This window comes from Saccostrea echinata, unplaced genomic scaffold (assembly GCF_033153115.1).
Source record: "Saccostrea echinata isolate AGI-Se365-2 ecotype Australia unplaced genomic scaffold, CSIRO_AGI_Sech_v1 ptg000012l, whole genome shotgun sequence".
Taxonomy (NCBI): Eukaryota; Metazoa; Mollusca; class Bivalvia; order Ostreida; family Ostreidae; genus Saccostrea; species Saccostrea echinata.
This window is the reverse complement of record NW_026889761.1, coordinates 24,792,625-24,816,264: the sequence shown is the minus strand read 5'-3', so window position 1 is coordinate 24,816,264 and position 23,640 is coordinate 24,792,625. Positions and strand designations below refer to the sequence as shown.

Below are 23,640 nucleotides of genomic sequence, written 5' to 3'. Positions count from 1 at the left end.
AAAACAATATACAATCAATCAATCAACAAACTAGACAGCGATTCCCTATATTTACATTTATCTTGCTCTTATCATCATAGTGCTGATGAGCATCTTCATCGAGCTATTTTTCTTGTTTATATCCAGGTTACACGTTAACTTGTATATTGAAATAAAAAAGATATTCGATTATTTTGGGATTTGTTTTCGAAATGTGGAAGATAGAGGAATTCATCTTTGCTTATTGTTGCTCTTTGGAAATGAGCTAAATACTTAGGTCAAAGTCACAGGGAAGTCAAGGTAAAATAAAATAAGCATCAGTTGAAAAGTTCCAACCAATGTGTATGTGTATGTGTACGACTTTTGATAGACATATCTTGAACAGATACTTTGAAACTGTGTTATAAAAAGAATAGGGAATAGTGAGGTCAAGGTAACAGGAATAGTCAAGGTCAGAAAATTATGGTACAATATTAATAAAATTGTTCTCATCAATATATATTTAGATAAAATATCTACAACAGTTTCTTTGAAACTAGGATAAACACAATATGACGGACGGACAGTTGGAAGGACGGAAGGATGGAAGACAGAATGACAAACACTATCTGCCTCGCGGCAATATTCAAAGTGGGGTATAAAAATTGTCTACTTTGTCAGAAACATGTATAATCATTAAATAATGTGGTGTATTTTGTAGATAAATTCATTTGATAATCACTGTTATTCTTTAACAGCATGTTGATTCAGTAGATATGGATAAAACCTTCTACGACTGAATTCTAAAGACTGATCACTTAGCAATTCATTAATACGTATTAAGTCATCTTTGTGGGATATCTTTATATCCACCTGATCCCACCTCTGGTGTTACAAGGGGTTCCTCTTTTTGGCTGTTCACGATTCATTTTGTTTTAAAAATTAATATGAATGAATATTTTTTGACATCTGATAGTATCTCATTGCATGTTTTAATCATCAATAAATCCAGTATGTTATTGAGTGCAGCAGGATTTCTTTTCAACATTTCAAATTTTCTTGATTACAGACAATCTTTTGGTATAATTAATAAAGGTACAGACATTTTGCGCTCATTTTTGTGATTTGATATTTTGCACTTATATTGCTTGGCACTATGGCTATACCATGGTAACCGACCTCCTGACCTTTGAACTTGACCTTTGACTTACTTTTCAAAATAGTTCATAGTGCTAATTCACAGAAGATTTTTGGAATTCAAGAGGAAGTTGATGCTATTTAGCATGTGCACGGTTTGTCATAAAATATTTTGAAAAATACCAGCGTTACTGGCCACTTGACCTTGACCTTATTTTCAGCTAGATGACCGTAGACACTCTCAAAGTACCAGTGTCCAGGACCTTTGCTAGCTTGAAAGAGCTAACTATCGCTTTCTTGATAATCAGGTAGAATATGTCTAGATCTTAAAAACTATTTTAAAAGTGTATTTGACGAGGAGGAAAATGAATAAGGCTTCGAAGAAATATTTTTTTTCTAAACAAGTTGGCACTAATTTGAATAATAATTCATATCTTCAACAGTAACTTATCCTGGTAAAAAAGCAAACATCTTTAAATCGTACTGACTTGTTAAAACTCTTGATATGTACAGCTGCGCCGCTCGTCACTGCGAGCTCTTAAAGCAACGCCTGGGCGAAGAGAAACATTCGGACTTTGCACATTGATCTAAACGAATTTTTTTCCGCAGTAACCTGTGGTCCGATAATGCTTTGCGAATTGCATCTCGCGGTAGCAACAAAAGTTCAACAAAAAATAAAATCACATCGATTTAATTGATATTGCAGAAAAAACAGTAGATTAAACATTTTTCACTAAAACTAGCGCTGTCCAGGCTTCAATTTGGTAAAGCAACTTACATACGACGTCATGTGATGTCAGAGTCTACGACGTACCAAATGTCACGTGCGGTTTGAAGAGACGGATGTAAATTAAAACTAAATAGGTATCTGCGCTGGCCCTAAAGGTCGCACCGTCAACATGTTAAAAAGTGTAATGGAAAAATTCTATATTCATGTATTATTTTCAATTATCCATGCATGCAGAATTTGTTGGGTTCCAAAACAGCATTTAACATTACATACAATCAATTTTAATGCTTAATACTTCATATAAAATCATCGCTAATATATATTCCCTATATCTTTTAAAAATCATTCCTGCGTAATAATCAGACTAATTTACATGCTAAAAAGCAGTTTCTCATCACCTTTCAAAACAGGGTGTTTGAATCAATTTTCGTGATGCAGGACTCTAAATACAACCAACATGAACAGACAAGTTCTTTTTTCAAATAGCTGACGGACGGAAGAAGATATACGAAAGTTAGATTATGTGATAAATTTGCTTACAAGGACAAAAAATAAATACTGGTATGGTGAGTGTAGAAATCGAAAAAGGATTGTTTAAAAAAGTTAACATTAATTAACATATTAGAATAAATTCTCCTATTTCTTATTTCCAAACGTGTGGCAGGCACATAACCATTTTAAATTTTTTCCGTGAAATTTACCCTATAAAAATGAATGTTTCAGCTTCATAATAAAATCAACTGGTTACGAGTTAGCAGTCCACTTCAACAATGCTGAGGACATCCTATGCTACATGCCTCGTTCCCTGACATTGATGTAGCATCTCAGGGTAAGAAATACATACTTATTTTTGTATTCATATGAAGCAGAATATATTAAAAAGCTTATACATGAGAAGAAGAAGAAGACACTTGCTGTGGCCTTCAACTATATCGACGACTTATTATTAATTAATAATAGTTGTTTCCATTCATATGTCGACTCGATATATCCCAGTTAACTTTTAATAAAAGATACCACAGAGTCTGACACATCTGTTTCTTATTTGGATATTTTACTTGAAAAAGACATTAATGGAAACCTAATAACAAAACTTTATGATAATTGTGATGACTTAAACTTTTCTATCGTCAACTCACAGGCACTTGATTAGGTGATAATTTTTTTAACCCATGGTGTAATAATATCACAATGTATCCAACTCAATTACGTAGAGTACCCCCTCCCCAGAATCGCACTCATTTACACTTTCAGAGGAAATTCAATGCACTGGCAAACTGTTTATTCCCATTGTCTTCTACGATAATTTATCCACACAACCATATATGGTGTGCTTGCCTTTTTTATCGTTTATGTCCGAAAACAGCGTCAGAACTTTGCTAGCCGTGTGGAAAAGTCGAATCACACCAAGAAATGGAATGTGCTAACCCCGGGCAGAGATTTTCAATGGCTAAAATCCTGTTCCTAAAATTACATCGGAAAAATATCATAATGTCTTTATGGAAAATGAGACGTAAACAAATTTTATTTATTCACTGCAATATTTAAACACTGGAATTGAATTTTTAAACACACTCATTCTTTTTAAATTTTGCTCTCTGCCCGGTATTGGCACAAACCAGTTCATGGTGTAGGTAGACTTTTCCACTCGGCGAGCAGAGTTCTGCCGCTGTTTACGGACATAAAAGAAAATAAAGACACGTAAGCTATGGTTGTGTAGATAAATTATCGTAGAAGACATTGGTAATAAATAGTTTATCAATGCATTTCTTCTGAAAGTGTAAATGAGTGCGATTCTGGGGAGGAGGTACTCCATGTAAATCGGAGTTGGATACCTTGTGATATTAATATAACATGTGTTAACAAATTTATTACCGAATCAAATGCCTCTGTGTAAATTTCCCTTACTTATGTAGCAAGACCCTTGTCACCTGCATGCGGGCATGTAGGGTTCATATCGCCCAGTTGATTCGATACGCAACAGCATTCTCCATAAACGAACAATTTCTAAAACGAGGCCACCTATTGACAAACAAGTTGACGAAACAAGAATATGTACAGTCTCGTTTTAAGTTTTCATTTCGCAAGTTCTATGGTCGATACAGTGACCTTGTCTGCAAATACAATCTGCCATTAAGTTAAATGCTGACTGACGTTTTTCATACTAACTGTTCGACCATTATTTAAACACTGAATTGTCTACGGATTTTTCCATTTGCCCGATCATGACAATGAACACACTTCGGGTGTGACCGATCAAACAGGGGATGCTTACCCCTCCATGGCACCTGATCCCATTTCTGAAGTTTTTAGAGGTCCGTTTTTCTCTGCTCCCATTTTGTATTGTTTCAATGGACTTTTGAGCTTGATTACTGTTCATTATCTCCATATTTCATGCATTAGTTTCCAAGTGAATAAATCCAGACACATCCTGCAAGGTTGGTGCATTTAGGAATGCATAATTCAAATAATCCTCTGCAAGCTGTATTCAGCATATTTTTATATTAGTTGCCAGGTTGAAGCTTTATGTGCAAGTTTATTCCTTAATGATTTACGAAACTTGCAAGTATGATGCATTCAAGGATTAAACAACCTGTCAAGCGTCAGATGCTACATCTGACCTATACTTGGAGATGATGTTATGTTAGCATTTTTGGAAATTATGAGTCCTACCTGACTAATAAATAATAACTCAAGGACAATTCCAAGTAATATGAGATTGACAGAAACGGAATTATTCAATGTGATACTGGCCACAACTTAGCAGGTCGGCATTGCGCCTTTTTTATGCATTTTCTTTTCAGCATCCCATATTAAAACCATGATTAATGTTCACCAAATTAATTTTATTGTTCTACAGATAAGAGGATAATAAAAATGGATTTCCAAACGAAAGCCCAAGACATCCTCCGATGTAATCTCTGTGAGGATAAAGTGGCCCAAATGTACTGTAGTTTGTCCAATTAATCTGTGTAAAGGACGCGTTGGAGATCACATTTCTGATTTTTCTGAAAAACATGATGTCATACCCCTAAATATGAGAAAATCTATGTTTGTGTACCCTCGCTGTCAATTGCATTCTAGAGAGTACTGTGAAGCACAATGTGAAGACTGTAACACTCCAGTATGTCCAAAATGTGTTACTTCCAACATACATAAGAGGCATCATTTTACATTGTAACAAGACTTAGTGAAAGTCAAAAAAAGAAAGCATTGAAAATAAGAAAAAAAAAGGTTACAAGAAACAGTTATCCCAACATTTGAAGAAATTGTTTCTGATTCAAAATCTTATTTAGTGGGCTTAGACGAAAAATATGGAAAACTTACATCAGATGTTACAAAACATGGAGAAGAATGGCACAAGGAAATTGACATTGTCATCAAGAAAACAAAGGATGAAATTCAGGAGATGAAAAACAAACATAGACATGCTCTCAAAAAAACATCTTAAGGTCAGTAGAAAACTGATCTCTGGTCTCAGACAATCTTTATCTGAAGTAGAAGAAATTTTACAATCAAAAGAAGTTTTAAAATCATTGTCTTATGAGATCAGATCAGATGAATTTATCAAATTGCCTCCCAAGTTGAATTTTAAGCTTCCAAATTTTATCCCACAAAACAATCAAGGACAGTTTTCAAAGTTATTTGGTTCTTTGCCACCATTATCTATCACAACAGAAGAACATGGCTACACAATGAAGACCCTCGGATCTATGTCTTCTCCTCCATTTCAACAACTGCTTGATGTACCAAAACTTATCACTACCATAAAAACCGAGTATAATAAACTGTACAATGTTACATGTCTTAGCGATGTAGATCTTCTTGTAAGCGGGAATAACAAAATCATGAAATTGTACAACCTGCAGGGGACATTACTGAAGTCAATCCAAACAAAGTCAGGGAACACACCATGTGGCGCTGCAGTGATGAGGAATGGAGATATAGTTTATACTGACCCTGAAGCAAGAACTATAAACATAGTGAAGAATGACCAGATACAGGAAGTGATCAGATTAAAGGCCTGGAGACCTTTGTATATCTGTAATACATCTTCCGATGACCTCCTGGTTACCATGAACAGTGATATACAATCAAAAGTCGTCTGCTACTCTGAATTCTCAGAGAAACAAAGCATTATGTCTGATGATCAAGGTAAGAGATTGTATTCATATAGTGAACTTAAATACATATGTGAAAACAGGAACCTGGACATCTGTGTGTCTGACTATGGATCCAAAGCCGTAGTTGTGGTCAATCAGGCAGGGAAACTCCGATTTAGATACACTGGTCAATCCTCTACTAGCAAAGAAACATTTAATCCAATGGGGATAACTACAGACAGCCAAGCTCAGATTCTGATAGCGGACGGTAACGACCACTGTATCCACATCCTTGATCAAGACGGACAGTTTCTCAATTACATTGATAACTGTGATCTCTACTTTCCGTGGGGTTTGTGTGTGGATATAACAGACAATCTATTTGTTGCTGAGTATGGTGGTAAAGTGAAGAAAATCAAATACATGGATTAGGAGATGCATTCAAAATAACTATCACTAAATACATTATAATTGCGTCAAATTTTGCGATACTTTTTCATAAGAATTGTCAAATCGATCAATTTTAAGTTACCGGTTACTCACCTGCCTTTCCGATTAAAAAAAAAAAAAAAAACTCGAGGACTCATATGTTGATTTTACTTCATTCATACAGTGATAAGAAGAATGAAAATTTCAAATCCTTTAATAATTCACATACACTTTAGTATGATAACCATTCTGTTATTTTGGGGGGATGATTAATATCAATATCAAATCAAACGTAAATATATTTCATGACGTTCAAAATTTATGTTTTCGACCATTCATTTCGGCATGTACATGTAAACTATAACTATCTGTCAACCACATCATGACTCACGTAAAATCATCAGAATGCGTGTCTGGCAAATTTGTTCGGAGAATTTAGAAAGTTTAAAACAGTTGTTTCTCCGATATTACATGTACTTCGATTGACTATGCTTGATACGATAATGATTTAACATATTATTTGTCATTTCTTTGTTATGTAAATTTAGATTTAATAGTTAAAATTAAATAACGTTAGATTTTTCTGTTCGTTAAAATTTTTCCCAGACTTTAGAAGATGGAAGTTTAAAAAAAAAATAATAAAAGAGACCATTGTTTTTGTTGAATTAATTTTCACTGTGATTTCTAAACGTTTCCCTTGCTATAAACAGAACAATCTGATTCCGCCTTAAAATTTCGTTTAGATATATGCAGTACTTTTTAAAATTTTATTAAATAAACACAACGTTGGGTCTCGTCTATCCCGCACGGCAACGATGTTATCAACGTCATTGCAGTGTTTCTCATTTTCAGTTCATCTGCAACTAAGATCTACGCAAAAAGAATGATTGAAAAAAAAAACCATTAAGACAAAGCTCAAATAATTTTAATAAAACTTAAAACAGGACGATATATAGCAAAATTGCAGTTAAATTATTAAAAAGAACCATGTCAGATATTTACTAAAATATGCGGATGAACTGAAAATATGTGCCGAAAGGTAACGTCATAACGACGTCGGTAATATTCTTGTCGTGCGGCGATAGACAAGACCCAACGTTGTATTTATTTTAATACATGTATTTTAAGAAGTACTGCAAATATCTGAATGATCTTTTAAAGCAAAAAGTAAAATAGGTAGTGAAATCAATATGCAAAAATTTGTTGATACTATTCGATTATTAAAGATTTCATGGCAGTTGTGACAATACTTTTGGATTAACCCTCGTTTTATACATGAACATGTAATACATGTATGGAGCACAAAATGTGAAAGCATGCATATTTGTTATTTTGTGACCTTTTAATCTAGACCAGCGGTTGTTTTTTTTTTTTATCTTCGTTTTATCCAGTGCTAATGCTTTTAAATCAATGTTCTTGTCCAGTGTTCTACGAGACATATACCCTGCTAAAAACCCTACTTCCACCTCCCCTTGGTAAGCACTGGGCAACAGATTTTACCTAGCTAACGCAAGGGATGTTACAACACAGTTTGAAAATTAACGCACTTTGAAAAAAAATCAATATGCGTTAAATTTGGGACCAAGTTAACGCACTTCGAAAAAATATATTTCTTTTCAAAGTGCATTAATATCGACCATATAAATGCACTTTGAAAAAAAAAGTGCACTGCTTGGTCAATATTTTTGCAAAATTTAGGCATGATAAATAATTATTTGAACTTGGTTGGATAACTTTTAGGTGATGACATCACTTCAGGATCTTAGATATAGACGTTTTAAAGATTTTATCCCCGCACAATATGATGCCCCCTCTTTAAGCAGTTATTTGATTAGTATAAAGAGGTATGAAAAAATTATTTATGCATTTTATACGTTTTTCTTGATTTTATTGTGTTTGATTTTGTAAAGATACTTTGGCTAAAGTATAGTTGGCTATTGGTGCTTAGATCAGCAATATGGCCCCTGAGCCTTTCTTCTTAATTAGTAATATCATAGGGTGCGTTATTATCATTTATTTTAGGAAATCTTATCTCAATTTTTTCATCTATTTTACGGTAACTAAAATTTATTGAGAGAAAGTATATAAATGCTATATCAGTTATGTAAATACATATATTTTGCTAGGAAATATAAAGAGTTGGGCCGAGGGACCTTCTACCTGTCCTCTCCTCGTTCTCGACGAGGGGAGATCAATTCATCAGTTTTCCGAAAGAAATGTAACAAAATAATGCTGTCTATTAGTAAAATCTTAGTACAGAATTTTTGTTTTATACATATTTTTTTTCAAAGTGTGTTAAGTGTATCCATGGTAAAAAATGTTGATGTACACTCTTAACGCACTTTGAAAGTAAAAAAAATTGAAAAATAATTCAAAGTGAGTTGATTTTGTCCCAATTTCAATACACTTTGAATTTTTTTCAAACTGCATAATTTTTCGAAGTGATTTTCCACATAAGTGTTTATTTTACCTTTTTATCTAGAAAATTTATAAAAGGTCACCGCACACCGCAAGCCACAAAGCAATTTTGTATTGATGACCAATGACAAGATAAGAAATTTTCTGAGTTCCATTCTAATTGAAGAAAGCAGTTGTTTATGATGTCAAAAAGTCGGAAATGTTTGTATCAAGTCTTAAAATTTCTTAAGTTTTAATATCATTGATTTTGGCAAAATTTTGTGATTTGAAATTTTCCAAAAGTCTTTTGGCCAGGTGATCTTTAAAAAAATTGTTTGTTTGCCCTCTACTGACCAACTGCCTAGAATGGTCCGATTCAAAACTTTTTAATCCTCCAGGCAGGGATGGGGTAATTGAAAAAAGTAATTGTAATTGACTGTAATTAATTACATTTTTTGAAGTTATTGGAAGTAATTTGTAATTGAACATTTTTTCAATTACTTGTAATTGTAATTTAATTAATTATACTGAAAAAATACCATGTAATTTCAATTACTTTTTCAATTACATTCAATTACTTTATATAATACACATTCATGATATATTCATGATATATCGTCACCACTACCTCCCAATTTTACTGGTTCTTATTTTATTGATAAACATATCCTCAATCCTTCAATTATACAAAATCTTAGGTTAATGCTTACAAAAAAATAATTAAATGATTGGCTTGATAATAATAAACTAGTTTCTTTCTAATCATTATGTAAATTTTGATTTTTTTGATCTATGTTTATAAATATGAATTTTGAACCACCCTTCTTAGGTCTATTCAGCCATGAAACACACATTTATTATATTTCAATCTTCGTTGTTTGATCAATAATAAAGAAAAAGAAGGTGTGTGTCATTAATAAAGTTCTCTCTTGTTGGGAAGAGATAATTGCCCTCCAGATCACAGCTTTAAATTGCAATCAAAACAAATCAACTCCTCTAAAGAGATATTCATTCCATGATTTAGATGACAAAGCCAATGGAGATAATTATTTCAATTTAAAATGCTCCGCTAGCTTTAGAAAAAAAAAAACTTTTTATTTGATAATTATTTTAACATCTAAACAGATTTTTATGAATGAATTTTCTATCTGTACAATTCTGATTTATGAAGTAAAATTGTTCAACATAAATAGCAATTTAGGATGTTCAGGTTACCTTCAAAGGAAATACTTAATTTGAGAGGTTACAGTTGTGACTCATTTTACTCTATTGAAATACTCACTTTCAATCAAATATCGTAAGCCATGCAATTTGTGTATATGTAGGTTTTGTGTGGTGGAAACTGCATCAAACTGATCTCGGATAGTTCTTTAAGAGATTCTTATTGTTTTGTAAATAAATGTTATAAATTAAACCAGAATGATACACAATGCCTATAGCATATTATTTCTTGTACTGTTTGTGCAGAGGCTGAGCTTATATACAAATAAATGATGTTCTGTATATTCATTGACAAGGATTATAAAATTTTTCCAAAAAATTAAAAATGTAATTTGTAATTTAATTAATTACTTTTGCAAAGTAATTGTAATTTAATTAATTACATGTCTTAGAAAGCCTGTAATTTAATTGTAATTTAATTGAAAAAGTCAAAGTAATTGTAATTTAATTAATTACTTTTTAAAGTAATTGACCCCATCCCAGGAAACAATAATTTGTTTCCCTTTTTATTCAAGGATTTTCTCATCCTGTCAATAAGCATGCTGAAAATTTTTAGGAAAAAAAATTTCCCCACCTACCTACCGAACCATTTTTTTTAACCTTGAGTCGGGAGAGGGCAAACAAGCATTATTTCAACGATGGTCCCATGAGGTTTTTAAGTATATCCACATTTAATAAACACCATTTCCCGAACACATGTGTGTTGTTTCACGACACTTCTGAAGTTTCCCCTTTACTGATGTTAATGTTTTTGTGGAGTAAAGAAAGAGGCTTGGTAGTTGATAGATCCCACTATGGATCTTTGTAAGGATTTTTATGAAGTTTTCTAAAGCAGTATAGGAAAAGTAATTCGAATTTGATTTAGTTGTTGGGAAATTTAAAAATATTTAAAACTGACATATGATTTTGAGGAATCTCTTCCTTCTTCCTTAATTCATTTAGTGTGTCAATCCTTGAATGTATTGTTCCAATTATGTAACTATATATCTGTCAAGTTATATGTGCTTGTACTTCTTATATTTGTCTGTTTATATTTAGATATTAATTTTTAACACGCTAATATATATTGTAAATATGTTTTAATGCAGGACCACAATGAAATCTAGCTATATGCCAATTGTGTAATCATGGGTAAATAAAGGTTATTATTATTTAGAAAGGAAAGTATGGGTATAAATTGGATCACCACTAACAGACTTGAATCTTAAGTTCCTCTATAATTAATTGTTGTAATAGGCCTTACAATAATGGAACTCGTAAATATACTTACCTTGCCATTGGTCATTTGCAAAATTATTTTGTTAAAAAGCATTCTGATTGTACTGTAAAGTTGATATTAAAAAGATGCTTGAGTTTCTGATTTACAATTTCTTTGTAGTTTTTGGAGATCAGGTCTTCCAACAATCTATTGAATTTTCCATGAGTAACAATTGCGCCCCGTTATTAGCTGATCTATTTTTGTATTCATATAAAGCAGAATTTATTTAAAAACTTTTACATGAGAAGAAGAAAACACTTGCTGTTGCCTTCAACTCGACATTTCGATACATCAACTACGTATTATCAATTAACAATATTTACTTCCATGGCACCTGATCCCACCTCTGATGTTTAAGAGATCCGTGTTTTCTCTGCTCCAAAATTTGTATCGTTTAATGGACTTTTGAGCTTGAATACTGTTCGTTTTCTCCATATATTTCATTCCATTCATATGTCGGCTCGATATATCCCAGTGATCTTGAAATAAAAAAGATACCACAGAGTCTAACACATCTCTTTCATACTTAGATATTTTACTAGAAAAAGACGTTAATGGTAACCTAACAACAAAGCTTTATGATAAACGTGATGACGTCAACTTTTCAATCGTCAACTTCCCTTACTTAAGTAGCGATATACCTTTATCACTTACATATGGGGTTTATGTCTCTCAGTTGATTCGATACGCAAGAGCATGCTCTACGTCTTAACAATTTCTAAAACGAGGCAAACTATTGACAAACAAGATGATGAGAAAAGAATATCAACACTCTCGTTTGAGGTCATCATTTCGTTAGTTTTATGGTCGTTACAATAACCTTGTCAGTACATACAACCTATCATTAAGTCAAATGCTGACTGATGTTTTTCATGCTAATTGTTAGGCCATGATTTATACACTAAACTGTCTATGGATTTTCCGGGTTTTTTTTTCGATTATGACAAGGAACACACGGCGGGAGTGATCGATCGACAGGGGATGCTCACTCCTCCATGGCACCTGATCCCACTTTTAAATTCTGAGGTCCGTGTTTGCTCTGCTTCAAATGTGTATCATTTCATTGGACTTTCGAGTTTGATTGATTGATTGTATGTTAATTTACGTCCCGTTCGAGAATTTTTCACTCATATAGAGACATCACCATATACCGGTGAAGTGAGAATTCTAAAATATCATAATCTGTTTTTGCGATTTCTCCATTATCTCCCTTAAATCAAAATTACTTGTTAATCTATTTGATATCCTTTAGAACATTCCATATGTATAAAAAAGGAATAAAGAGAACCAACATCAGTCTAATATTAAAAAGGGTTGATATTAAAAGTATTCCGTTTATTCAACAAAATATTACGATCTTTTAAAAAAATTAGTACAATCGTTTAATGATAAATATTCTTTTACAAAAATCTATCAACAACAACGTATGAAGTATTTTAGTGCTGTTTTACAATCACAACATTTTGACATTCTAATCTATGTATTTAGAGTCGTCCGCTAAATTATTGGAGAGTACTCTATTTTCAACCCAACAACTAAACGCAGATTGTAAAAAAGGAAAAGCTTTTCAAAATTTTCAAGATAATCTCACATAGTAGTATCTCATACAGCCGACTGTTAATGGCTAAAGCCACACAGTGTACGGAAAATGTTGCCATAATGTTATCATTTGGAAAAAGACGACGCATAGTGGGAAGTATTACTAGAGAAAAAAATTCTGTGAGAAAGGATATCATGATAATTCACATTTACAAGGCTAAAAAAGAATGAGATACAAGGTGTGAATTTTGTCGTGTGTTATTAGCAGATGATTTAAAGTACATCGACGTCTTAGATAGATCTTGAGGTTGAAATCCGGACTTACACTCCTCTTCATCGATAAAGGTGATATTTTCTTTATCAAAAGAAAGGTCACTATACAATGATTTTACTCTTTAATTCATTGTATTGCTTTCTTAAAACCCCCTAGAGATTTTAAGATAAACCCAGTGAAAAATCGAGGCAACATTGGTTCACTTTTCTTTGTATATATGGGGATATCAAATTATCTTATGTAACCGGCTCCTGTGAATCAAGATTGGGTAAAACTCGACATTTTGAAACATTTTTCCTATTCCTCCTTAAATATGAGGATCTTTACATACAATGAACTTTGAAACCACATAATATCCAATGTTTCAATAATTAATAAAGGATAAGTCTACATTATAACTCTGTTTTAGTTTCTGGATGAAGATCGAGAAAAATGTATCTGTGCAACTCTCTAAAGAACCAGGAACCTTTTCGATCTCAAAAAATAATCGGTTTTTTGAAAAATGCTTCATCAGAACCTCCACTGCTTTTTTGAAATAGTCGCATCTTGAAAATAAAATTTTCGAATCTTTGCCAAAAAGTGGTGCCTTTTTAACGAATATATTCTTCAGATATGTTAAAAAGTGATACATTAATTTTATCCAGCATAATGCAAATACATAACTGGAGTCCTTGGAACTTTCTGACACCCTCCATGGAAACCAAGGAGTTTCCAGAATATTTCCCCAAGTGTTCATATCCCTTGCAAAAAAGCAAGGCATCTTGGAATAATATAGATTTAACGACATATAGTCTAAAATTTCGCAAATACATGCCGACATTGTTCTTGAATATAAACATCCGTTTTCTCCATACACATGAAACAAGAATGCAGTTTTCAGAGTATAAGATGACAAGTTCATGCATTTTCTTGACATGGTTATATCACTGCTAATAAGTGACTTCAGAATCTTGTAACATTTCTTGTGGTGGTCATTCATGTTGTTTATCAGCTCACGTTCCATGCACGAAAAAGTTACAAACCAACACTTTGTATGGACCATATGATCAGTATGGCATGATTTTGGAATAACATGACATCCATGTTTATAAAGTAACTCTTTAAAGGTCTTTGGAAACCCTGGTAGTTTCAGTATTGATTCTACGGAAGGATGTTCAATTGCCAACATGAGATCAACTCCAATTCTTAAACTCCCAACTGGAAATATTTCCTCTTTTATTTGAATGTCAGCATTTTTTGGTAAGGTTGAGTTTTGTATGTAGTGAAGCTCAAGTTTCTTGCCCTCACAAGGTTCAAAAGACATGGTTCCATAAGTCAGAGGAATATTCACTTTCACAGGGGAAGCATTTATACAATCGACCTCATTTGCAATTTCCTTCCAAAAGTCCGTAACCACGAATCTAGGATTTCCCAGGAAGTCTTTATTTTTTCTTTGTTCTTCACTGTCATAAAAAATATTAATTTTATACCTCTGGGGAAATTCAATACCAGGTTGTAATTTGATATAAGGATACCAATCAGAACAACCAGGCTGAAGAGCTATTTTGTCGGCTCCAGAAAGCTTTGCTAAAGTTAGCATAAAATCAAACTCGTCAGGCGCTCCTATTTTCGTGCCCTCATAAAAACTTCCTGTCGGTATTATGTCAGCCACTTCAAATGCAGAACTTTTTTTCAAACGCTGTAAAATCAATTCTATCGATTGCCTTACCCCAGCTTCAATATCCATAGTAATTGTTCTGTTTACTTCAAATTGAAAATCACATTTTGATTTATAAGCATGTTGTAGAAACTCCTCACCCATATTTAGGATTCACCTAAAAGAAACACAATTTATGTGTAAAATATATGTCAATTCAAACTATTTATCTCCTATTTTCAGTCTACTTTAATTCTTAAATCTAACTGTGCAGCAGTGCCTTCCGGATAAACCATACAGGAATTTTATTTGTCGCATGGTTCCATTCTAATGACCGCAAATTTACACTTAATTGCCCTTGGAATATCTCTGATGCCTGCACTGGTCTTTTCGAATGCAAAGTTTTAATTGATTAATAATTGAACCTATCAATGTGTATTTATCCTCAGGTAAACATTAAGACAATCATTCTCATAGAAAGTATCTGGTTCAAATTCAAGTCCAAGATAGAATATGTCATAGGCCCACTTGTCCCAGGTAGCAATATATGTACACCCCTGGTGTTCAAGTTGTTTTCGTTGAAGTGTGTTACGCGGCTAGCATAAGAATGTCACAGTGTACCAGCCACAGTAACTTCTCTGAACTACCTAGATATGACGTCATAATGACATATGACGTCAAGTCACCGCAAATTTGAGCAGACATGACGGGGAAAGTGTCATAACTTTTACATTCCTTTCACATCACATGTAGAATTTTTTTACGTTGATGTTTAATTCATGTGTTTGGATTCTTGTTTTAAGGCTGTTATAATGGTGAATATTTGCAGTATAATATCGTTATTCCTTTTTCTTGTCTAACATGTACGTTTTCAAAAAATTACAAAAAAAAAAATGTGAAACGCTCCCCCTTACGCGTCTGGAGACAGAGTGAGAATTCATAAATCGTGTATATATTAGACTGGCACAAGTGAATAATAAGGATTAATTGAAGATATTCTGTGTGAATATACTAGAGAAATATGTCCTCTAACTGAATTTTGCTGGGGGATTGTATGTAATTTATCCTATTTTGTATAAATTGCGATGAAGAGAGGAAAATGACCCTTTGTATGTGGGTAAGTTGAATTTCTCGTGAAATATTTTCGTAAGAAATAAAATTCAGACTTGCCCCCAGCACTTTTCGTCACGTGATCAACACAGTCATGTGACATCACGGAAATGCTATATTTTATAATACCTTATTCAACTCTCTTTACAACTTAAGTGTGTATGTATACATAGATTACAAATTGAAATCAAAACATAGCTCAAAATAAAATAGTATATATCTAATGCATATTAAGTTTTCGGACAGCCTTAACATAGCTGCCTATTAATCAAATCATCTATATCAGCAATGTACATGAAACAAAACCTTTACTCTTTACTTAAAGTTTTGAACAGAGTGAGTATGCATCTCAAAAGAGTGTAACTTTTATCTGATTACATTTCTTACCAATCAAACACTAATAAGTAACAATATGGTTGTTACACGGTTGCCCCGGGCGCGCAGAGCGCGCCCTCGTTAAGCCGTGTAACAACCCTCACAACGACAATGTGTAAATCTGATATAGTGAAATTGTAACTTGAAGTAATGGTTTTGATTTAGGTTTTATGCAGCGAATGACAGAGGAGATCAGGTTTATATATTCATTTAGATAACAAAGAGTGGTATTAAGATACCATTGACTGGGCTTATAACTTAAAAATTTCACTGAACTGTTTTGGTTTCTTTGTCCTGCCTTTTGCATGTTTAAAATTTTAGTGTTGTACATTGATATTTGTGGAAATATTATCAAGTTCATTAGTAAGATGGCGTTGCAACGTATGACATTAAAAAGTTGAAGCCATCACGTCTTTGCTAATATAAGCACGTCATTTTAAATGAATATGCTGTAACATGCACCGAACGCAGATAAAAAAAAAAAAAAAAAACTCCCCAGTTCTAATAATAAAAAAGTTTAACTTACAAAGAACCAGTCCCAACAATGATTAACTATACACATTAAATAAATTACATATATTTAAAAAACACAAATAATGAACAAATACAAAATCAATTTTAATCATTACAAATCTTCACATACCGGTATACTCAGCTGACTGGATGGAGATGATTGGTAAACGATTAGGCTCTTCAATGTTCAGTGTAACTCTAGACGCAGACAACCTCTATCCTGTCGTGCGCGCGCTTACACAACCACAAAACAGCTGATAATAGCATAAATACACAGAACAGCTGATAATCATAACAATGTGTATAACTTTTTACTATGGTTTTAAGCGTTTTCTTGATATAATGTGATAAAAAAAATATCCTCATAGACATAAATGTATGCTTTTTGTCTTAAATCGGGGGAGAATGTTAAATTGTTTTCCAAAGATATTCAAAGTTATACAAAGTGTTTCGTTAGTATTCTTTTTCAAAGTATTCTCCGTTATGCTCAAAGCTGTTTTTTCATAAAAGACTTGTATTCAACTCTACAATTTTGCATCAAAAAAGGCTTGCCACGCCTCAGACGTTGACCGCGCCATTTTTTTCAAACAATCGCATAGAACTCTGAGACTTGCAATAACATTTGCAATAATAATTCATTAAATCTCTGAAAAATAAAAATATTACGTCATAATAAAGTTTTATGAGAAATTCAAGAAATATTAATTTGTTTATATGGTGATGAGGATATATATAATGAGGACCGTAGATCACTAATTTTAAAAGGTCCTAAATATAGGGAACCCCGATCAATCAACTGGCGCCGGAATTTCAAAAATATTATGGATTCTATAGAGGAGTACGTCAGACGATGGGCCAGACATGAAAAAGAAGACCTTGACACTTTATAGTGCAGTGACAAACCTAGAAAGAGATGCTTATTTTTCCAGTTTAATCCACCGACATACCCTACGGCTGAAAGTTATATTTTATAAAAGAGACATCCCTTCTCATGCATTTTCGCGCGATCGTAGAGAGTTTCTCAAACGATGTTTTACGATCAAATTAGACCTAAGGATATCTTCACACTAAGTTTTTTTTATTCTCCTTGATCTGAAATTTTAAAAACATTTTAAGTAACCGGAAACGAATTATAGAATCCCAGCACCACCTGTGATAATGGCACCGATTGATTACCGATCAAAATATTGTTAAACATATTAAATAGTCTTCTTCTTTTAAAAAAGTCTTAAAATTTTCATTGTATTAAAAAGACAAAATTCAAATCTAAATGTACGCTCGAACAAAAGCACTCAATTTCCGGAGAAAATATGCAAGTTTTGACAATCTATCAAATTTTCTTGTAGGACCCCAAATGAAGTTTGGATTTTAATCAATGAGCATTTGAATGTAATTAATCTGTTTTATTTTTCAATTAAAGAAGACGTAAAGGTCAAGCATGTTACTTTCATTTCATGTTTCTATCTGAACAGTGATTTGCATGATTAGAGATTGCTTTTCTGCATCGTAAGCAATGCAAATGCGATGCAATGTTGAGAAGAACGATATAAAGTGTTATTGACACATTCACTAAAAATGTAAGAAATATTTGAGTATATCATTGGAAGGAATATATAACATAAAGATCACTTACTTTACTTCCTCTTGAAAAGTGGTGGGGAGGGGGATGTACACATGTACATTGAAGTGATTGGGGTATCTGCAATCAGTATCTGTATATCCGGCACACTCAGGGTGGACATCCCTTATCCGCAATTCCTCTTGCAAATTTATGCTATTTAATATAGAATCTTTAATACAAATTGCCTTATAATAATCACCTGTTATTTTACGTTTCCATCGGAATCAGGGTTTCCCATCTTTTATTCTGAATCCTCCTATACAACTGAATAAAATTTTATTAGATTTTCACATATTTAATCTTTATTTTAAACCGTAATGTTGTGCACTTCTAATTTTACGTCTTGATCAGAAAAGATATTTGGGATTTCTTATATCAAAACATGGACTTTGCCATTATTCTTGTCAAAGGGAGTATCCATTTTGTTAACGCAGTTCCTTCTTAAACCCCGAATGAATATCGATAATATTTTAAAGAATCACCTTCGACAGGACGAAAACTCCTATTGGAGCGGAAATATCATTTTGTGAGCTCAATCAAGTTTCTATTCTGCTTTTCAAATGAAACATATCCTTGTAAAGTGATGTAGTATTGAACAAGATAGATGGACTGATTGGTTGTTGTTTTACGTCTCGTTCGAGAATTTTTCACTCATATAGAGACGTCACCATATACCGGTAAAGGGCTTCAAATTTAGACCTTTACTTGGCACTCAGGTCCATTGAGCAGTGAGGGTTCCCCATCGTGCTAACGCACGGGACCTCGATTTTTAAGGTGTCGTCAGAAAGACGCACAACTTTCACTTCAAAGTGCCCACAGGTGCTTGGGGACAGGACCCCTCCCCCAATATATATTTAGGGCTTCCCAAGTTCATTTTTTGATGTTTAATTTTTTTAAGCATATGTTGATGGATAAAATTCACAATTAACGCGATATAACTATGTATTAAAATATATATACCACTGGTATACATAGAGAACATAGTGAGGGGCGGGGGGGGGGGGTCCTGTCCTCAAGCACCTGTGCCAAAAAGGACCCTATATGTCCAAAGGCCATATGCGCCGAGCATACACCTGTATATTTCGAAGTATAAGAACCCTTGATAAAACAGCTTTCATATTCATAAAGTGTTTAACGAATATATATGGACCGCTCTCTGACAAAACCGGCTTAATGACATAAGCGTTGACGTTTAGAAAAACGTGTTTATTGTGACGTCAAATTTTGGCGTCTAAAACGCACATGTTCCTTTTTTCTCCCTTTCCACTTTCCGTTGATCAGTTTTATTTTCAGAGTGAAAGTATAAATGAATACGTATGTTGATCGTCATATCGTGTGTAGAATACGTTTCTTTGCCATTTCTAAATATTTTCTTAAGATACCACCGACGGATATTTTAATATTATTACATTGTTTTTACTGTTGCATGTTTGAATCCTACAAGTGCATTTCACGGACAATTTTAAGTTGAATGTACACGATAAACAAATGAATTTATTAAACTTTTGTTCAGCTATTTTCGCTAGTTTTAATATCCTAGTACACGTATAATGAATAATTAACCATACGCTGAAACAAATAGAGTCAGTGTCAAATTTTCTATTATTTACGTAAACCCGCCTCTATCAATCTAAAGTGTTATGATCCACCAAACATCACATGCTGAAAAGCCATCTTTATTTACATTACGTCACTCGAGCCAGACCTCAAAGCGAGAGAAGGGATAAGCACGGAAAGAAGAATGGACGTTGAATTATCAGTAAGTAATATAAGTATAAATTGTTTATACTTTGAAAGTTTGCATACATGAAAATTGACAATATTAAATGAGTTTGATTATTTTATAATCTTCATGCGTTCTCGTAACATACAGCACCTGTTCTATGCAGCATTTGTAGGTTGATGGATCGAAATTAATTTTTTTTTCTGAAATTTTCATGTATGAAACTGCAGTTCGTATTAAGATTTTTTCTCATTGTATTTCTTGCAGTTCTTCATGTAGACATTTAATTTTATATATTCACAAATCAGCATATAGATCTACGTATTTTAAAAGCAAGTTCCACGTTTGCACTGCTGTTTTTTCTGTGTGTGTTTTAACGCCGGCGCATCGTCGCAAACCTCGGCCAAAATGTACGATCCTCTTCCATTCTGGAGAGAGCTTTATGCGGACTCCGGACCGTGGCTTGAGACGATGACTGGATGCTTCTGGATTTTACGTTATATATAAAATTCCTGAATATTTCTCTAAAAGAATAATTAAATCAAATCAATATCTAAACACTTAACATATTTTAATGTTATTCCAATGCGCGGATCTAGAGGACCCCCCCCCCCTCCCCCGAAATTTGTGGATTAATCAAATATAGATAGTAAACTAACTAAAAATGACCTTGGACCCTCTTCCTCTCTTAAAAAACAAGGACACCTATTAAGATAGTAGGAGTAATTCTTTTGAAGCTTAAGAAGTGAAGGAAAGCGGTTCTGCCTCCACACCTCCATCCCCAACCAACTCTTTTACGAAATAAGGTTTTCACGTTTGAAAGTAGTGTACGTTTTTCTTTGTTTAGGTTTTTTTTTTCTTTTTACTCGTCATCAAATTTATGGTCTAGATTAATTTTTACTGGGGTGGAAACCCCCCCCCCCCCGGAAAAAAAATCCTAGATACTCGCTTAATTCCGATACATAATGGAGGGATACTGAGAGAGTGGAATACTTATATACCACCTGAACTTGGCTGGAGTGTCGCTAGCCAAGAGTTTGTGATTCACAAATCATTGGCTAGCAAAGATGGACCAACCCCCTCCCCTAATAACTAAAATATAACGATCCTATATTTTTAAAAACATTCTCCGTCAAATCTCTCATTCTTATTATTCTGTACCTTTATTAAGAATTCACCCACATATAAACTTACTATAATCGTTTTAGTAGCAGTGTATATTTCTTAGTATCGAATAATTTTTGCATTAAGTATTCTACAAATATGAAGTGACGACTATTAAAAAATCCTTACTAGGTAAATACGATATATTTAAGGTCTTCCGCTCCAGGCGGAAGACCTTCTACTGATTCTGATGGTTAAGATTATTCTTATTATTCTTTTTTTTTTTTTCCTAGACGCCAACTTTGAGACCTCATATCTTGCTCATTTCTCAACGGATTTTGCTCAAATTTGCAGGGTTTAAAGACGTTACAAAATTCTATCAGAATGCTGTCAAACATTTCAAAAACCCACTTCCGCTTTTGGGTTATCTCCCTTTAAATGAAAATTTAGGGGGCTTCATTTCCAGACAAAGGCTCAGAGACTACTGAAGCTGGAGTAGAAATTCTACCGAATTTAAATAATAGAAGCACTGAAGTTGTGCACATCGGTTTTTGTTTTTCAATTTCTGTATTCAAAATAGCGCTAGAGAGGGGTCAAAAATTAGAACGCCAAAAAGAGCGAAAATTTACACATATTTTCCTTTTTATCTTCTAAACTAAAAATATTTTGATAAAACATGTAGAATAAAAGTTGTGCACAATTTTAAGGCCTTTCATTTGAGACCACTAAAAAGGGTCTGGCCCCTAAAATTAGGGATCTGGGGCCCTTTAAAGTTTTTGCTTTATAACTCAAAAACGGTAAATATTTCGAAATAGCTGCCGTAATTAAAGTTGTTATTTAACATCTTATTAATCTCAAGAAAATGTTATTTTGTTTGAGTCTTGTGTTCTAAATGAGCTAGAAGCATAACACATATACAGGTAAGTGTTTTCATTCAGCAAGTAAACAAGAGCTCTTCATGCGTGTAATTAAAATAAACTTACTATATATAATAAACCTTGCTATATTAGATGCTAATATTCTTTAGAATCAGGTTTTTGAAGTATTTTGTGCTTTATTTCCAAATTATTTACTGACAACTTTCCCTTTTATTTCGTTTGTTTTCAAATTTGGATAAACCAGTCTACTAAACAGGGAAAAAAAGATAACCTTTTCTTCTTATCATATAAAAACAAACAATTAAGTCAGAAAATAAAACAAAACTTTAAACATAGACTATTCACAGCCATTAAGTACACGCCTTTTACATTCACCTTGTGTGTTTACAATTATGTAACCCCTCCCTCGATAGCGCGTGGCAAAGGAGGTCACCGAGGATCAATCGGCGTGTGAACCAGCGACCTAAGGTCATACACAAAACAAACCATAGAATGGCCATTCCAAATACATTTTAACTAAGTGATGAGTGGATAAATATGTTGAATCTTTCAGATTATTTCATATCTTTGATTAAGTCGCTAGTACATTTCGATTTATATTTTATTCGCTCAATTACAAGAAAGTTGCATATTTATTCTTATAAACATTGCATTGTTGAGATAATTGCGCTTTGTGGAAAATTACTTTAAAATCATTTCGAATCTTTCATATGATTCCGTCTTACTGTTTAATTATCACTCGTTCGTTTTAATCAGCTAGTCTTAAGTGCCTTTCACTTATTCACTTCAAATTCAATGCATTTTGAATGCCGAAAAGACCACTTTCTTTGCGTATTAAAGAAACAGTTTATTTATCTCTCTAATGTTATTATTTAACGAGTTGCTATTTCTTTCATGAACATTAAACAGGATGTATATAATTAAAAATAATAATTGTATGTAGAGGTCACATTTTTAATTGTCAGGAAAATCGAAAATAAAATTAAGTACTTTTGAGTTTGTATTATTTTCTTCCTAACTTACAATATTATTGCATACAGAATACTAGGTCGGATGCATGTAACTTAACCGCCTCAATATTTCACTTGTATTTGAAAATTCTATCGAGCGTCGAATGAATTTTACCCGTTAAAAAGTGTACCAAAAAAGAACCCTCCCTATGCAGTTTTCTTTGGGAATCAATTGGCTTAGATAGTCTACTCCGACATGTGTTGACAAAACTCACGCAATGAGAAGCCATACATTTCAAACTTGTGACCTCTTGGTCAGTGCATGTGAAGATTACGCATGGCAATTAGTGTCTGGAAAACGAAGTATGTTTTATAAGTTATTTGACAGGTTAAGATTTGTTCTCATTTTAAATTAAATACAAACACAAACCCTTTATTTTCTTTGTTATTTTATACCGTCAGTTATATCAGATAGATTGTTTTAAAAACGTGTTGTTTAGGAAGATTAATCTTATGCATTTGTTTTATTTCATCTAATAAATTGAATTTACCCATGACACAAATTATTGGTACGTGCATGTAAGTACGCGTAAATGCGATTTAATTTGTTTATGCGGAAGAGCGCCAAAATAAATACACTTCGAACTCTGGAATTTCCCTATTTTACTGTTTAAATCATAGGTC

At 33.1% G+C, this 23,640-nt stretch overlaps 2 protein-coding genes across 2 annotated transcripts; one reads left to right on the top strand and one right to left on the bottom strand.

The window, feature by feature from the left end:
• Positions 1-5,253: 5,253 nt before the first annotated feature.
• On the top strand, positions 5,254-6,360 carry LOC133185164 (uncharacterized). Its single transcript, XM_061320219.1, has 2 exons — positions 5,254-5,708; positions 6,003-6,360. The coding sequence occupies exons 1-2, from the start codon at positions 5,254-5,256 to the stop codon at positions 6,358-6,360; spliced, it is 813 nt and encodes a 270-aa protein (XP_061176203.1).
• Positions 6,361-13,296: 6,936 nt separating this feature from the next.
• LOC133186160 (uncharacterized) lies at positions 13,297-14,855 on the bottom strand. Its single transcript, XM_061321432.1, has one exon. The coding sequence runs from the start codon at positions 14,845-14,847 to the stop codon at positions 13,411-13,413; it is 1,437 nt and encodes a 478-aa protein (XP_061177416.1). The 5' UTR covers positions 14,848-14,855; the 3' UTR covers positions 13,297-13,410.
• Positions 14,856-23,640: the final 8,785 nt, after the last annotated feature.

What these genes read in the sequence shown, in the direction of transcription:
- LOC133185164 (XM_061320219.1), top strand. Translation starts at nt 5,254, where the DNA reads ATGCTCTCAAAAAAACATCTTAAGGTCAGTAGAAAACTGATCTCTGGT. An exon ending in CTGCAGGGGACATTACTGAA is followed by an intron (nt 5,709 to 6,002) that starts GTCAATCCAAAC and finishes GTATTCATATAG; the next exon opens with TGAACTTAAATACATATGTG.
- LOC133186160 (XM_061321432.1), bottom strand. Translation starts at nt 14,847, where the DNA reads ATGGGTGAGGAGTTTCTACAACATGCTTATAAATCAAAATGTGATTTT.